The 19204-nt window shown below is 45.7% G+C and overlaps 1 protein-coding gene across 1 annotated transcript in view; it reads right to left on the bottom strand.

Annotated features, from left to right (window-relative positions):
• Nucleotides 1-19204, bottom strand: part of F13A1 (coagulation factor XIII A chain) — a 223360-nt gene that overhangs the window by 58107 nt on the left and 146049 nt on the right. Inside the window, exon 11 of the mRNA XM_077492144.1 lies at nt 18205-18358. Coding sequence (XP_077348270.1) covers nt 18205-18358 — 154 coding nt within the window. The remainder of the gene's footprint in view (nt 1-18204; nt 18359-19204) is intronic.

Genomic DNA, 19204 nt, shown 5'->3' on the forward strand with positions numbered 1-19204 from the left:
CAGCTCCGTGACATACAGCGCTGACAGCAGCTCCGTGACATACAGCGCTGACAGCAGCTCCGTGACATACAGCGCTGACAGCAGCTCCGTGACATACAGCGCTGACAGCAGCTCCGTGACATACAGCGCTGACAGCAGCTCCGTGACATACAGCGCTGACAGCAGCACCGTAAGCAGCCCCAGGAGGAAGTCAGCACAGCACAGGGATGGTGTGATCCCCTCATAATAAGAACCCCCAGGAGGAAGTCAGCACAGCACAGGGATGGTGGGAGCCCCTCATAATAAGAACACCCAGGAGGAAGTCAGCACAGCACAGGGATGGTGGGAACCCCTCATAATAAGCAGCCCCAGTAGAAATATGACACCGCTCAACCTCTTCAAAGAGGAGGGTAGGGGCATATAGTACGGTGTGCTTTTTTGGGTCAGGGAAGTGAGCCAAATGAATTAAGAAGGTCTGTGTGCTTGATTCCAAAAATTGTTTATAGACATATACATGGTCTACTGATCACATGTGTTGAATTCCTCCGAGATCCATGCCTCATTCATTTTTAGAAATGTGAGGTAGTTAACACTGTGGTGAGCTAGGCGAGTACGCTTATCGGTCACAATCCCCCCTGCTGCGCTGAACGTCCTTTCGGACAGGACACTGGATGAGGGGCAAGCCAACAGTTCGATTGCAAATTGGGCAAGCTCTGGCCAGAGGTCAAGCCTGCCCACCCAGTAGTCTAGGGGTTCATCACTCCTCAGAGCGTCCACATCGGCCGTTAACCCAATGTAGTCGGACACCTGACGGTCTAGGCGTTCCCTGATGCTGGATCCGGATGACACCTGTCGATGGGTCGGCTGAAAGAATGACCTCATATCCGAAGTCACCAACACATCTTCAAACCGGCCTCTTCTTGCAGGCGCTGTTGGATTGGTACCCGCAAATCCTTCTCTGGGAGTGGGAATTGCTCCTCTGCCAGCGCACGCAAAAGCAGAATGCAGCATTTCTCGAAGCAAGGCCTGGAAGTGCTGCATTCTGACAGCCCTCTGCGACGGCGGTAACATTTCCGCCATTTTGTGTTTGTACCGGGGGTCTAAGTACGTTGCCACCCAGTACTGGTCCTTGACCCTCATGCTTTTTATACGGGGGTCCCTATTAAAACACTGGAGCATGAAGGCCCCCATTTGCACTAAAGTGGAAGCGGTGTGGTGGCCTGGCTCCTGCTCATCATCCAGGATAATGTCGTCCTCTTCATTCTCCTCTCCCCATCCTCGCACAACAGGGATCCCAGAAAGGTTTAAAGCATGCTCTTCTTGCTCCTGCTCATCCGCCCCGGCACCATCCTCCTCTGACTCCTCATCAGACTCCTGTTGTTGACTTGTCTCAGATAGAGTAGCCCCCCCTGGGAATTCATCCAGCATTGCGACTTCCTCATCTTCCCGCTCCTGCTCCTCCACAGCCTGATCAATGACACGACGCAATGCACGCTCCAGAAAGAAGGCATAAGGTACCATGTCACTGATGGCGCCATGGCTGCGACTGACCAGTTTGGTGATCTCCTCAAATGGCCGCAGAAGTCTGCATGTGTCGCGCATGAGCAGCCACTGGCGCGGTGAAAAAAAACCCAGCTCCCCAGAACCGTTTCTTTCGCAGAGTTCATACAGGTAGACGTTAACTGCACGTTTCTGCTGGAGCAGCCTATCAAGCATATAGAAGGTTGAGTTCCATCGCGTCGGGCAATCGCAAATAAGACGTCTGACCGGCAGATGGTGTCGCCGCTGAATGTCAGCAAGGCGAGCCATGGCCGTGTAAGATCTTCTGAAATGGGCCGAGATTTTCCTTGCCTGCCGCAAGATGTCCTGGACCCCAGGGTATTTGACAAGGAATCGCTGCACGACCAAGTTTAAGACGTGTGCCATGCACGGCACGTGCGTGATTTTGCCCTGTTTCAATGCGCTAAGCAGATTGGCACCGTTGTCACACACCACTTTACCAACTGTCAAATTGAGCGGTGTTAGCCACTCATCTGCCTGTGAACGCAAAGCTGAAAGGAGTGCCGGGCCAGTGTGGCTCTTTGCTTCCAGGCACAACAGACGCAGCACGGCATGGCAACGTCTCACCTGGCATGTGGAATAGGTTCTGGGGAGCTTGGGCGGTGCAGTGGAAGAGACGCTAGCAGCGGAAAAGGAGGAGGCAGCTGAGGAGGAGAGGGAGGAGGATGGAGTAGGAGGAGGAGAAGAAGAGTCAGGCCTGCATGCAATCCGTGGCGGTAAAACCAAATCTACACGGGTGCCACGGGTTACATGCTTGACGGCCGTCAGAAGGTTCACCCAGTGGGCAGTAAAACTGATATACCTTCCCTGCCCGTGTTTGCTAGACCACGTGTCTGTGGTCAGATGTATCTTGGCACCGACACTGTGTGCCAGAGATACATTCACTTGCCGCTGAACATGGCCATATAGCTCTGGGATGCCCTTCTCTGAGAAATACTTCCTTCCTGGGACCTTCCATTGTGGTGTTCCAATGGCCACAAATTTGCGAAAGGCCTCCGAGTCCACCAGTTTATATGGCAGTAGTTGGCGGGCTATGAGTTCTGACAAGCCAGCCGCCAACCGTTGGGCAAGAGGGTTATCCGGCGTCATCATTTTTTTACGCTCAAACATTAGGCCCACGGAAGCCTGCCTTTTTGCAGAAAAATGTGAGCTTGGCGTGATGGAAGGTGGAGTGGAGGACAATTGTGAGGAGAGAGGAGAAGGAGAAGTAGAAGACGAGGCTGGACGGTGAGAGCCTGCAGTGTGGCTTTGTGTGTTCCGTTGCTCCCACTGGGCTCGGTGATGGCTGCTCATGTGCCTTCTTAAGGCGGTCGTCCCTAGGTGAGTATTGGGCTTACCGCGACTAACGCGTTGACTGCAAAGATTGCAGATGGCAACGCTATTGTCAGCAGCGGACACGTTAAAAAAAGCCCACACTGCGGAGCCATGTGCCGGTGTCCTGGGAGCGCCAGATGTGACCGTACATGGTCGATGACTCGCTCCTGATACATTTGCAGTCTGCTTTGTCCCTGCTGTGCAATGTAAGTCATTGCTGCTTCTCCTCCCTATCTGCTGGTCCATATCTCCCTCTGAACTCCCCTCCTCTTCCTCTCTTGTGGGCACCCACGTGACATCACTAGACACGTCATCATCAACGTCACCTTCCCCACCGCTATAAGTAGAGTAGGCAGCAACACCGGGGACCAACCTCCTCCTTGGGCTGATCTGGGTACTGGCGTCAGACTGCTGAGTAGCGCTTGTTGCTACCTCCTCTTCCTGATCCAATACCAAGAGTGGCTGCGCATCAGAAATGTCCTCTTGATATGGATCGGAAAATAATTCCAGTGACTCAAGCGGAAGGTATGTGGTGGTGGTGGTGGTGGTCGTGTTGTTGGTGGTAGTGTCTTTGGGGGTGCACATAGCAGAGAGTGAAGAAGAGGGTGCAGATCGAGAGGATGAGGAGGGTGCAGAAGAGTAAGGCTGAGCGAGCCACTCAACCAAGTCTGGTGCATCCTTTAAAGTAATTGAACGCACCTTCTGCAACTTCCCACTTTGGCTCAAGCCTGTTGCTCCTGCCCTACCCCTACCACCCCTGCGGAAGGGCCTGCCTCTTCCTCTGCATGTCATTTTTTAAATGACCCTGTGACAAAACTCTTAGTCCCTATACCGCTGAAGGACTGCTGCAGTATAGGTGAGCGGTCAGCAGTGGTGCACGTCAACCCTATCTATTGTGGACCGATAGCGGTCCTTACAGAACAGCAGACTGTACCGCACTCAAGCCTATGTACCGTAGCACCCTATACCAAGTTACCAGTCCTTATAAGAACTTTTGTGGACCAAGCAGGTTGTGTATTAGTGTTTAGCAGACTGTACGTCAGTCCCTATACCGCTGAAGGACTGCTGCAGTATAGGGCAGCGGTCAGCAGTGGTGCACGTCAACCCTATCTATTGTGGACCGATAGCGGTCCTTACAGAACAGCAGACTGTACCGCACTCAAGCCTATGTACCGTAGCACCCTATACCAAGTTACCAGTCCTTATAAGAACTTTTGTGGACCAAGCAGGTTGTGTATTAGTGTTTAGCAGACTGTACGTCAGTCCCTATACCGCTGAAGGACTGCTGCAGTATAGGGCAGCGGTCAGCAGTGGTGCACGTCAACCCTATCTATTGTGGACCGATAGCGGTCCTTACAGAACAGCAGACTGTACCGCACTCAAGCCTATGTACCGTAGCACCCTATACCAAGTTACCAGTCCTTATAAGAACTTTTGTGGAACAAGCAGGTTGTGTGTTAGTGATTAGCAGACTGTACGTCAGTCCCTATACCGCTGAAGGACTGCTGCAGTATAGGTGAGCGGTCAGCAGTGGTGCACGTCAACCCTATCTATTGTGGACCGATAGCGGTCCTTACAGAACAGCAGACTGTACCGCACTCAAGCCTATGTACCGTAGCACCCTATACCAAGTTACCAGTCCTTATAAGAACTTTTGTGGACCAAGCAGGTTGTGTATTAGTGTTTAGCAGACTGTACGTCAGTCCCTATACCGCTGAAGGACTGCTGCAGTATAGGGCAGCGGTCAGCAGTGGTGCACGTCAACCCTATCTATTGTGGACCGATAGCGGTCCTTACAGAACAGCAGACTGTACCGCACTCAAGCCTATGTACCGTAGCACCCTATACCAAGTTACCAGTCCTTATAAGAACTTTTGTGGACCAAGCAGGTTGTGTATTAGTGTTTAGCAGACTGTACGTCAGTCCCTATACCGCTGAAGGACTGCTGCAGTATAGGGCAGCGGTCAGCAGTGGTGCACGTCAACCCTATCTATTGTGGACCGATAGCGGTCCTTACAGAACAGCAGACTGTACCGCACTCAAGCCTATGTACCGTAGCACCCTATACCAAGTTACCAGTCCTTATAAGAACTTTTGTGGACCAAGCAGGTTGTGTATTAGTGTTTAGCAGACTGTACGTCAGTCCCTATACCGCTGAAGGACTGCTGCAGTATAGGGCAGCGGTCAGCAGTGGTGCACGTCAACCCTATCTATTGTGGACCGATAGCGGTCCTTACAGAACAGCAGACTGTACCGCACTCAAGCCTATGTACCGTAGCACCCTATACCAAGTTACCAGTCCTTATAAGAACTTTTGTGGAACAAGCAGGTTGTGTGTTAGTGATTAGCAGACTGTACGTCAGTCCCTATACCAATGAAGGACTGCTGCAGTATAGGGCAGCGGTCAGCAGTAGTGCACGGCAACCCTATGTATTGTGGACCGATAGCGGTCCTTACAGAACAGCAGACTGTAACGCACTCAGGCCTATGTACCGTAGCACCCTATACCAAGTTACCAGTCCTTATAAGAACTTTTGTGGACCAAGCAGGTTGTGTGTTAGTGATTAGCAGACTGTACGTCAGTCCCTATACCAATGAAGGACTGCTGCAGTATAGGGCAGCGGTCAGCAGTAGTGCACGGCAACCCTATGTATTGTGGACCGATAGCGGTCCTTACAGAACAGCAGACTGTACTGCACTCAGGCCTATGTACCGTAGCACCCTATACCAAGTTACCAGTCCTTATAAAAACTTTTGTGGACCAAGCAGGTTGTGTGTTAGTGTTTAGCAGACTGTGCGTCAGTCCCTATACCGCTGAAGGACTGCTGCAGTATAGGGCAGCGGTCAGCAGTAGTGCACGGCAACCCTATGTATTGTGGACCGATAGCGGTCCTTACAGAACAGCAGACTGTAACGCACTCAGGCCTATGTACCGTAGCACCCTATACCAAGTTACCAGTCCTTATAAGAACTTTTGTGGACCAAGCAGGTTGTGTGTTAGTGATTAGCAGACTGTACGTCAGTCCCTATACCAATGAAGGACTGCTGCAGTATAGGGCAGCGGTCAGCAGTAGTGCACGGCAACCCTATGTATTGTGGACCGATAGCGGTCCTTACAGAACAGCAGACTGTACTGCACTCAGGCCTATGTACCGTAGCACCCTATACCAAGTTACCAGTCCTTATAAGAACTTTTGTGGACCAAGCAGGTTGTGTGTTAGTGATTAGCAGACTGTACGTCAGTCCCTATACCAATGAAGGACTGCTGCAGTATAGGGCAGCGGTCAGCAGTAGTGCACGGCAACCCTATGTATTGTGGACCGATAGCGGTCCTTACAGAACAGCAGACTGTACTGCACTCAGGCCTATGTACCGTAGCACCCTATACCAAGTTACCAGTCCTTATAAGAACTTTTGTGGACCAAGCAGGTTGTGTATTAGTGTTTAGCAGACTGTGCGTCAGTCCCTATACCGCTGAAGGACTGCTGCAGTATAGGGCAGCGGTCAGCAGTAGTGCACGGCAACCCTATGTATTGTGGACCGATAGCGGTCCTTACAGAACAGCAGACTGTACCGCACCCAAGCCTATGTACCGTAGCACCCTAGACAGACCAAGTTACCAGTCCTGATAAAGAGCTTTGTGGAACAAGTGAGTTGTGAATGATTAGCAGACTGCAGCAGAAGGGCAGCAGTCAAGTATAATATTCTTTCTATATTTGGAAGAAAGAATATTATACGTGTACAAGCCTATTACCGTACCACTGATACCAGTCCTGAAAAGAACCTTTGTGGAACTAATAGTAACAGCAAGTCTTTAAAATTATCCTCACTGCCTGACACACTGCTTCCTGCCTGTCCCTATACAAATTGGCAAAAAAGAGTAGGCTGGAACGATTAGCTGGAACAGCTCTTTTGTGGACCTGATAGTAACAGCTAATGATGATGATGATGATGATGATGAAGAAAGACTAATCTGGCTGAGCTGTCCCTAAAATAGCAGCATACAGCGCTCTGTCCCTTTATCTAAACTGACAAAAGAAACTCAGGCTGCTGACCTAACACCTATACCAGTCCTGAAAAGAACTTTTGTGTACCAAATAGCTAGCGTTTTCTCTGTCCCTACTCCACACAGGATCCTTTCCCTACAGTGACAGAAGAAAGAATGTAAAATGGCCACCGGATCGGGTGTATTTATAGGTTAGGGGGAATGTCCAAGTGTCCATGAGCTGTCATGTCTCAATTGGTTGTCCTGTAACACATGATAAACGTGTCACGAAAGGTTAAAGTTCTTGTATACATTAAACACGTAAGTCCGCCGGGGCGAACGACGGAAAAAGGCGTTCGAACCCGCGGACGGCGAAAGTCGGAAATTCGCCGCGAAACGACCGCCGGGCGAACCGTTCGGCCATCACTATTTCAGAGTAAAGTCACTATTTTATAGGTATCTAAAAAAAAAAAAACATTAAAGGTCTATAGATACCATATAACTTGCATTGTATATTTTTTAAATATGGTGTCATTTTTAATAAAACTATGCTTATATTATGAATATATTTTAGCGACTAGCCAGTTACAATAATAATAAACACTACATGGCTTTGTGTTTCTTATGAACTAGGACTGTCTGTGACAGTTTCTCCTTTCTTGTTCGATGTCATTGCTCTACTCTTCTGTTAACTGCTTGGTTTTCTTTCTACAACCTTTCCTTGCATGCATCCTCTTGGGATCCCGTAACTAAGCAACCGCACAGTACTCACACTACAAATCTCCCAGGGATTGCATGGCAAATAGACCTCCCATTAAATATTGAAAAACCTTAATGGTGATCACTGACATGCTTTCTTTTACTGGACTTTTTTCCAATTTCCTTTCCCTTTTACTTTCATTCCAAAGCTGCTATTAATGTTAAAATATTTACTGAACTGTCTGCTTGAAGATTCAAACAACTAGAAGACATAATCATAGTAATATTTCCAGTCTTGTCACTGCAAATTATTTTTAATCACAAACATACAGCTATGGCGTGACATGATTGTACCATGGGGTTTTTAAAGGCTTTGTTCTTTTATCTCATCAGATATCCTATTACCGGTATAATATTATAAAGGGAAGGTTCCATAAACATATATTTTTGGAATTGAGAAAAAAACAGCTATTTAGTACTTAATTACATACTATAATTAAGAATTATCTTATTAAGTATGTTTGTTTTATAAGATATTACATTCAATGTTTAGGAAACCACATTCTATTACTTGTTTGGGTCCATCAACAGGTCACAGAATTAGGAAGCAGATATACCGGTAGTTCAGATTTGTGTCTTGTAGTAGACCTATGATTAGATATACATAGTGAGTTCTGCAAATAAAAATGAATACAAATGTTCTAATATTAATGTTTTCCAGAGAGAATACTGCCTCTGAATTCCACAAGTTCAGGACGCAGCTGAAGTCTAAGTACTGGGTCATGTAATCACTGGTAAGGAGAAGGACTAGGGTTCAGATTACTTTATCGTCAACTTCAGCAGAGATCATTTGACCTTTTGCAGGGGGATCTTTTCCTTCTCATCCCTCACTGTTTTGCCAGTCAGGTTACTGTGTTTACTTTGCTTCAGTTTGTGAATGAATAGGAAGCTTCTGCGGTGTAGGGATGAGCCGAAAACCCCCTGGTTCGGTTTGTAGCAGAACATGTGAACAGGCAAGAAATTTGTGCGAACGTGCGAACACTGTTAAAGTCTATGGGACACGAACATGAAAAATCAAAAGTGCTCATTTTAAAGGCTTATATGCAAGTTATTGCCATAAAAAGTGTATGAGGACCCGAGTCCTGACCCATGGGACATGTATCAATGCAAAAAAAGTAAAAAAAAGGCTGTTTTTTCAGGAGCAGTGATTTTATTAATGCCTAAAGTGAAACAATAAAAATGAAATATCCCTTTAAATATCGTGCATGGGGGGTTCCCTTAGTCTGCCTCTAAATTAGCACATCTTTCTCATGTTCATAACAGTCCTGCAGAAAAATGAAACGTCTAAAAGGAAAAAAAAATATTTTAAATATTTAAAATTGCTCACGGCTGTAATGTATTGCCAGATCCCGCAATATACATAAAAAATCATTGAAAACAACAGCGTGGGGGTCCTGGTCATACCAGGCCCATACCGGGCCCTGCTGTTAAATATTATTTCAAAAATTCAAATTACATGCCCCTGTTAAACAGGGGCAGAAAAATTGGGCCTTGGGTGGTGGTTCCACAACACTGTAACCCCTCACAGTTACTCTTGCTGTGTGTGGCGCAGAAATGGGCCCTGCTGTTAAATATTATATCAAAAATGTTAATTACATGCAGAAAGATTGGGCATTGGGTGGTGGTGGTGGTGCCCTAAACCAAAAATATTGTTGGAAGATAGCATCATCAAGATTCAGGAGGAATAGGATAGGTAGCATAGGCAGTCTTCAAGGGATCCCACATCCATAGCAAATTCAATCAGTTACATCAGCATCAGGTGCTTGATAGCTGCTTATCCAGGACTGATTCATTTTTATAAATCTGAGATATAACTGTCAACGTAGTCTTTGGACAGGCGTTCTCTTTGATCCATTACAAATCATCCAGCAGCACTGAATGTGTGTTAGGAAAGCACCCTGGATGCAGGACAGGCCAGTAGCTCGATTGCATATTGAGCAAGTTCTGGACAGTGGTCCATCCTCAAGACCCAGTAACCCAGTGGATGCTCTGTTGGAAAGGTCTCCAAGTCTGCTCTTGCCCCTAGATATTCCTGCACCATATAATGCAAGCCCAGCCATCCACATGCTCAGCGTCTAAATTCTAGCTTGGCCAAATTGCTAGCACTGCAATTGCTGCCTTTTCAGCTGGTAGACTCTGCCCCCTTTAATGAATTTGTGGAATGTGCTGTACCTCAGTGGCAGGTTCCAAAACGCCATTTCTTTTCATGGAAGGCCATTCTGGCTCTCTACCAGCATGTGGAAGGCAATGATATGGCTTTGTTGGACAGGGCGGTCAGCAGTAAGGTTCATATTACCGCAGACTCATTGTCTAGCAGGCATGGGCAGGGACGTTACCTTTCCTTCACGGTGCGCTGGGTAACTCTGCTGGCAGCTGGGAAGGATGCAGGACAGAGTTCAGTGTTGTTGGAGCTTGTTCCACCACGCCTCCAAAATGCTAGAGGTGATTCTGCCGCAGATCTCTCCTCCACCCCCTCCTCTTGTTCTTCCTCTATGCCCTCTTCTGCAGATTTGTCCTCTGAACCAGTGGTGCTCCATAAGCATTCAAGGGGCTACGCAAGCAGTCAGGCTAAAAGATGCCATGTGGTGCTTGAGTTGGTCTGCCTAGGGGACAGGAGCTACACTGGGGCAGAGATTTTGTCAGCTCTGCAGGGGCAGGTTCAGAGGTGGTTGATGCCATGGCAGCTTCAGCCAGGAAGGGATGTATGCTACAATGGCACCAACCTTCTGTCCGCCCTCCGACAGGGACACTTGACCCATGTTCCATGTTTGGCACACATCCTGAATTTGGTGGTGCAGAAGTTCTTGAGCAGATACCCAGGTTTACAGGGTCTCCTGAGGCAGGCCTGAAAATTCTGTGGTAATTTCCACCGGTCATACAATGCCAGTGCTCAGCTGGCTGACATTCAAAGGGAATGCAACTTGCCTACCAACCACCTCATTTGTGACATGCCCACCAGGCAATGTTGCAGTGGCTGCACACAAAGTAGAGGACCATCAATGAGTACCTGTGTGAGTATGGCACCAGGACAGGGTCAGAGGAGCTTGGCTTCTTTTCACCATGCCAGTGGCTACTGATCATGGATGCATGCACTGTCCTGTCCCCATTTGAGGAGGCCACAAGGATGGTGAGAAGTGACAATGCATATATCAGTGACACTGTCTCTTCCTGTTGGAGCATACACTTTGTGGAATCATGGACAGGGCACTTGAGGCAGAACAGCAGGAGGAAGAGGAGGGATTCCTTACCTCTCAAGACCCCCTTTATCCAGATAGCATTCCTGCGGGCTCTCCAAACACACAGAAAGAAGAGTAGGAGGATTGTGTCAGCATGGATGTAGAGGATAACACTCAGCAGCAGTCTTCAAGGGATGGTTTTAAGTCCCCAGAAACCCAAGAAGTTGTACGTGAGTGGGAGGAGGTAGTTACAGATCATGTGATCCTTAGTGACCCAGAGGACTCAGAATCGAATGCCTCTGCAAACTTACGCTGCATGGCCTCCCTGATTCTGCAAAGCCAGCAAAAAGACCCTAGGATTCATGGTATCAAGGAGAGGGACCATTAATGGCTGGCAACCCTTCTTGATCCATGTTACAAGGGTAAGGTTGCAGAACTGATCCTGCTTTCGCAGAGGGAGCAGAGGATGAAACATCTGCAGGAGGCCTTGAAAAATTGTTTGTGTAACGCATTTCCAGACCCTGGGAGGTTACAATTTCCTGGTTCTGGACAACATGTTGCTGAGGCTTCGATCAGTCAGAGGAAGAGCGGTGGAGAGGGATGACTGATGCCTTTAAACAATTTTTCAATCCTTAGCGCCAAGGTCTGATCGGTTCAAGCAACCATCATCAGCACCTGCATTACATGGTGCAGTAATATCTAGGGGCAAGAGAAGACTTGGAGACCTTTCCAACAGAGCATCCACTGGGTTACTGGGTCTTGAGGATGGATCACTGGCCAGAACTTGCTAAATATGCAAATGAGCTACTGGCCTGCCATGCATCCAGTATGCTTTCCTAATGCACATTCAGTGTTGCTGGAGAGTTTGTAATGGATCATAGAGTGCGCCTGTCCACAGACTCCATTGACATACACATTTCACATTTATAAAAATGAATCAGTCCTGGATTAGCAGCTATCAAGCACCTGATTCTGATGTAACTGATTGAATTTGCTATGGATGTGGGATCCCTTGCCTATGCTACCTATCCTATTCCTCCTGAATCTTGATGATGCTATCTTCCGAACAATATTTTTGATTTATGGCACCACCACCACCACCCAATGCCCAATCTTTCTGCCCCTGTTTAACAGGAGCGTGTACCTAACATTTTTGATATAATATTTAACAGCAGGGCACCACCACCCAAGGCCCAATTTTTCTGACCCTGTTTTACAGGGGCGTGTAATTACAATGTTTGATCTAAAACTTCCCAGCAGGGCCCATTCCTGCGCCCAACTAAAGTATCTGTGAGGGGTTACAGTGTTGTGGCACCGCCGTCACCACCCAAGGCCCAATTTTTCGGCCCCTGTTTAACAGGGGTATGTAATTACAATTTTTGATCTAAGATTTTAGAGCAAGGCCCGTTCCTGCACCCAACAAGTGTATCTGTGAGGGCTTACAGTATTGTGGCACCACCGTCACTGTCCAAGGCCCAATTTTTCGATATATATTGCTGTTCAGAGTATATAGTACCTAGGGCCCAGGGGACCCCACACCATTTTAAAAAAAAATGGTTGCGGGGTTCCCCTTAATATCTACACCAGACCTGAAGGGCCTGGTATGGATTTTGGAGGTGACATCCACGCCATTTTTTTTTTTTTTTGGTATTTTTTTCTACATTGCTGGGATCCAACAATATATTACAGCCGCGAGCAGTTAGCCTGGGTTCACATATGAGCACGCTGCGGCTCATAGCAGGAGGCCAGTGCGGTTCCGTTCACCACTTCAGGTCCGATTTCAGCCCGAATTTTAGGCTGAATTTGGACCTGAAATGGACCAAAAGATGCACAGGACTCCTGTGCAAAACGCACTGGAGCTGCTGTGGAGATATGTAAACTGGCTCCATAGAGAGCTGGTCACAATCTCCTGCTGTGGGAATTGGATGCAGGGAAACCCACATAAAAATTTGCACTAGTGTGAACCCAGCCTTAAGTAACAACAGTACAGATTGTTGATAAGGGTATTTGCCTTCCTCTGGACCATCTGTGGATAGAGAGAATATGAAGGTTATTCATTTATTTATTTTTAATCAATTTAATTTAATTGACTTGTGACTTCCAGGCTAATTAGGAGATTTGGACTATGAGCTGAATGGATTTCCCAGGTTTAATTGATTAAATGCTTGATATCATGAGTCTATCCGAAGTTAACTTCTAGAGCCTAAGGTAATAGACCAGCACTCCAACAGTAACACATAAACCTTACCTTCTGAAAACTTGTACAGATCAGTTATATATACCAACACACTCCCCGTGAATCCAGTAGACCTCGGCGAGATGACCAATTCAGCTACAGGAGGGAGAATTATCCCCATAGCACCCCTATACGCACCCATAATCGCTACCCGCCTCTTAGAGATGAGGGCCACTATGATTCTTATCGTGACCCTCCTCCCTATATGACATACAGTGACGAGCCCCCGTCTAGAACTCCATATAATCATACTTATCCTCCTGGGCCCTTATATCATCAGGATTTTCACAGGGCCACCCCCATTCGTGGCGGAAATACAAAACTAAACGAGGCACCAGAGGGGGGCGGCGCATCCAATGGAAAAAGAAAGCGGACACATTAGGAGCGGGCATTTACAACCTCAGTACAGCAATACTGTCAGACAGTGAGAAACGCATTCTAGACAAGGGCCTTAAATTTGTTCCACCTAGAAAACTCAATAAATTTAATACATTTATTGATGTGCAGAAATTAATTCGTAAGCTTCATATACAGAGACACTTTTTGTCTTCACCAAGTAGAACCAACACAGTTCCTGATTCCACACCAGTTAGACACACTGGATTGAGCAACCCTTCTTTGTTCAACCCAGGTATCTTACCCCCATCCATTTATGTTTTTAAAAACCTTGTTCTAGACGATCTGGATAAGTTGCCTACTAAAAGGGTACACCAAGACCCAGCTATAGCACAGGGCCTCAAATCCCTGTGTGAAAGAAAAAATCTTATTATCCGCCCTGCAGACAAGGGGGGCGGTCTAGTGGTATTAGATAAATCACGTTATGTTAACGAAATGAACAGACTGTTGAGTGATGTCACCACTTACAGCCCATTATCTGGGGACCCTACTTCTAAATATAAAAAAGAACTCACACAGATTATAGACGAGGGTTTCTCCTTGAATATTTTAAATAAAAAGGAGAGGGAATTTATGATCCCACTAGCACCACGTATCCCGACAATATACCAACTACCTAAAATACATAAGGACCTTGTGAATCCACCAGGTCGTCCGATTGTTAGTGGTATAAATTCCATTACTTCGAGAATAGGGAAATATATAGATTCCTATCTCCAGCCCTTAGTAAGAAGTGTACCATCTTATTTACAGGATACTGGTGACACCATTCGATTATTAGAGAACATACAGTATCACGATGATCTCATCTTAGTCACGGCCAATGTGTCTGCTCTGTACACCTGCATCCCACAGCACTTAGGTTTGAGTGCTGTGGAGTTATTTCTTTCAAGGGATTCCACACTCCCTGTGATACACAGAAATTTTCTCATGCAACTATTAGAGTTTGCTACCTCCCACAATTATTTCTGGTTTCAAGGCATCTTTTATACCCAGATCAAAGGTGTTGCCATGGGGGCAAAATATGCACCCAGTCTGGCCAATTTGTTTATGGCCCAATGGGAGGAGGATGTCGTCTATGCCCTGGACAGGCCTGAACTGGTACTGTGGGCAAGATACATAGACGACATCCTCCTCCTGTGGAGAGGCAGTCGGTCGTCTCTAGATACCTTCATGGCAACCCTTAACAACAACGATCGCGGTATTAATTTGACCTTTGAAGCCAGCACTACTAACATACATTTTCTGGATTTGGAAATCACAGTAGTGCAGAAACGCCTAGTCTTGAGAACTTTCTTTAAACCAACTGACAGGAACGGATACATTCCTGTAGACAGCTGTCACCACCATCAATGGCTGAAATCCGTTCCACGTGGCCAATTCCTCAGACTGAGGCGCAACTGCACTAATGTTAGTGATTTCATTTCCCAATCCTATACCATCCGCAAGAGGTTTATAGACAAGGGTTATGACCCATGCGTTCTAGATGCTGATATCAAAACAGCCTTACAGACCGATAGGACGTCCCTTGTCCAAAAGAAATCTAAAATAAAAACGAATGACAAATTTAAATGGTCATTCTTCACCACTTTCTCTACACAACATAAGGAGATAAAGAAAATTATCAACAGACACTGGAAGATATTATGCAGTGACAAAATTTTAGGAGGAACAATCCCTGAGAAAGCTGGAATTATCTATAGGGAAGCTCGCTCGATACAAAGTGACGTCTCCCCCAATGTAATAGACATCCCTAGACCTATCCAGTTTTTCCCACAGAGCAAAGGATATTTCCCCTGTAGAAAATGCAATGTGTGCATACACAATATGCTGGGTAAACGGAGGAGTGATTCCTTCACTTCTACGGCTACCCAACGTACGTACCCTATGAAACACTTCACCACCTGTACCACTAGATACATAGTTTATCTGATAACATGCCCTTGCAATAAGCAATATGTCGGGCGTACAATTCGTAATTTTTCAATCAGAGTCAATGAACACCTTAGTAAAAATCAAAAAAGGCTGTGATAAACACACAGTCCCGAGACACTACCTTGAACAACATAATAGAGACCCTACAGGCACACGGTTCCAGATCATAGACAAATTTGTTCCAAGCTGGAGGGGGGATTCCTGCCTACGGGGGGTGTCGCGCCTCGAGACGTTTTGGATTTACGAATTGAGGTGCTACTCCCCCCATGGCATGAATACAGACTGGGACATCAACAGCTTTATTAATCAGGCCTAATACACTGGGGTTGGGTTATTAATTCCCCACCCCACCATTATTTTTATTTTATTTTCATTTTTTAGTATACCATTCCCTTATAGATATTGCCATTATTTAACTATGTGAGAGTCATTTTTCTTTTGAACATGTCTCACATACTTTTGGTATGTTTTTTACTCTTATTGAGTTCATGTGAGCACACTGTGTTTCCTACTGATTCTACCTTAACTTGGTTTTTTATGTTTTCCCACACCCAAACTTATAGACTCATTCCACAGTCTCTTACATATGCGTTTGAATTTCTGCCCAACTCCACACTATATATACGTATGCCCATGTGCAGCATTGCATTCTTCCCCTGAGCCAGATGTGATCCAGGATAAATGCAGTGTCGTTATGGGATACATATATATTATTATATATTTTTTACTTTTCTATTATGTATAGTGTGCGTCCTTGTCATGCATGCCCCATTTTGTGCCAATTTATCTTTGCCCACTTTGGGGCGCATGTACTCTTGACGTCCATATTTTACAATGTTTTATTTTTATTCTCCATGTTTGAGACTATTCACTTAAATATCTGGTATGTGAATTTCAGTGTAGAATTTGTGATAATTTGTCCTCACGGCGTCTCTCTCCCCATGGCGACGGTTCCCATACAGTCGGGGGACTGGTTGCCATGGTTCCGACTAGACCGGACATGTGTTCTGGTATGGCGTGGTTACGTCACACGCTCCGTTCACTTCGAACGGAGGGACGACGCCGCAACATGCCTTGATCTGACGTGGTTACGTCACATGTTCTGAACGGAGAAACGACGCCGCACGTCACGCCGTGGGATGGGAGGCATGCAACACGCGGCCGTATGGCGCCAAGTCTGCACGCCCCTCCTCCCTGGTTACATGCCAAGTGAGGGAGACGCGCCACGTGTTATTTTGGCGCGTCTGGGCCTCGTGGTGTGAGGGACGTACGTCCCTACTAGCACCTCCCCTCACGGCGATGTAACGCGCGGATCAGCGATTGGTTGGGGCATTACAAACGTTTTAAACGTCACGACGTAATTTCGTCATACGACCGGAATTTAGTCAATGCATATTCCACACAGCATTGGTTGCTATGGCAACATATATACATTCCGTTTCAACTGCATATCGCCAGTATGTTTTTGACCATATATAACAGCAGATTATCATCAGCCACCGCCATCCTGATACATATAGACTTATCCTGATAGAACACAACTGTGAGTAAACCACTCTGGGGGACAGATTTGAAACCCAGCATATGTGGTGGTAATACTATATGTGTGGCAGCCATGTTTATGCGTTTGATGTAGCACCGTGTGTGTATTGTTCACGCGCTGGTCCCCTCTGGATACAGATGATAAGGGAAATACAGATGGGACCAATGCGTGAGATACGCTTACTGTCATTGTTATACCTTTTTTGTTGTCAAATTTAACTTGAGCACCTATATGAAAGGGCACTATCCCATATTGATAATAGATTGGTTATATGAATCTGCATACTATGTCGGAATAAGCCTTTCTCATGTTTGTTTATTTTATTTGTAAGGGGTTGTCTCAGACCAAAGTCCCCGCCTCTTTATGTAGGCGGAGCTGTCTCAGAAACTCCATAAATTTGTTAGCAATGTGGTGGGTCCCACCATGCCCCTGTCGAAGACATTTATGTCGAAACGCGTCGGGCTAGCTGTTGGCACCCCACATTGCTTTTATTTCTATTTTTACTCAGCCTTTATGTGATCACTAAGTCATAAATTTTTATTATATTTTTTGACTTTTAAATAAATTTGCCGTTTAAGACCGTCTGACCCGCACCATGTGGAGCTTTCTTTTTCTTTTTCCTTTTCTTTTTTTGGCTTAAAACCCACAATATCCTCCATCCCAATTTCGGGGTCACCTGTGTTGATCGTGTCACGTCTGAGCTGGATGAGAAACCACCCTGACGCTACATCCGTGAGATACATCGCATGGTTCACTGCTGCTTGGAGTTTCCTCATCACTCTGCCGGACCCTCATCGATCCACTCTTTGGTCCTAGGTCAGGACCCCAAGCCTTCTAGACTCAACCGTCATACGACCGTGTGAGTCCAACACAGTTGGTAAGAGTATTCATCTATCTTTCTAATGTCTACAGACAAGCTGATTTACATGGGCATATCTGATTAGCAAGTCCTCTACTTCTCTTGAAGCGGTCTAATCATCCCTGTACCAGTTACATCACAAAATTGTTTATCCATTCGTATTGGACTTTTATTTCATATGATTATGGACTTCCCGATGTGACCATTTTCTATATACACAATTTTTTGCTTATGGGCGTATTTATCACATTCACCATTGTAGAAGCGCTACACTATTTTTTACCCTTTAATTTAATTTAATTGACTTGTGACTTCCAGGCTAATTAGGAGATTTGGACTATGAGCTGAATGGATTTCCCAGGTTTAATTGATTAAATGCTTGATATCATGAGTCTATCCGAAGTTAACTTCTAGAGCCTAAGGTAATAGACCAGCACTCCAACAGTAACACATAAACCTTACCTTCTGAAAACTTGTACAGATCAGTTATATCATGTGGTCCATCTCCTTCTATTTCTTTAGTTACAATTTTTTGTCCCACATGTGTTTTATCAATATACTGAACCACTTTGGATCCATCTTTTAATGCCTTAGAATAAACAATGTCACTGTTTACCTGTAACAAAAAAAAAAAAAAGAAATGTGTGGCTTATCCAAAATATTTCACTTTACCTTTAGCTGTCTGACATAGATGAATGCATTTTAGGAAATATTTATTTAAATAAATGCATGATATCATGTATTAGAGGTATTATTTTTACTGCTGTTGAAGCTGGGAGGTAGATTTAAAAAATCTTAGGATGTTTGTTATTACATACAGTGACTGCAACTGGTGAAATTGACAAATAGTATGTCGTGTTCTGGTAAAAAGGGTAGCCATAGATTGGCCAAAGGGCACAGGAATGATAGTCAGTAAAGTAGTTTTTCAGAAAAAAAAACAGTTAATCTCTGGACATGATAATGTTGGTTTTTGGCAGATTTTAACTAGTTGGTCCTGTTGAATCAAGCTTTGGAGCACATTATTGCTCTGGTCTGCTTTCTGAAATTGACACTGACGGGGCATGCTTGCACAATGTATTATTTTGCCTTCAAGCACCTTGCCTTTAATGCCACATACACGTGATCGGAATTTTGGTTGGAAAAAGCTCTGATGGTTTTCCCGACGGAATTCCGACGGGATTTCGCTCAAGATGTCTTGCATACACATGGTCACACCAAATTCCGACCGTGAAGAACACTGTGACATACAACACGTACAACGGGACTAGAAAAAGGAAGTTCAATACCCAGTAGCCAATAGCTTTCATCTCCTAGTTGAATCTGAGCATGCGTGAGTTTTTGCACATTGCAATTGCATACACACGATCGGAATTTCCCATAGAAAGTTTTTCCGTCGGGAAAATTGAGAACATGCTATCATTTTTTTTCTGGCGGAAATTCGGACAGCTAAATTCCGATGGAG

Source organism: Lithobates pipiens, unplaced genomic scaffold (assembly GCF_037356315.1).
Source record: "Lithobates pipiens isolate NorthernLeopardFrog02 unplaced genomic scaffold, aLitPip1_a1.2 Scaffold_19, whole genome shotgun sequence".
NCBI lineage: Eukaryota > Metazoa > Chordata > Amphibia > Anura > Ranidae > Lithobates > Lithobates pipiens.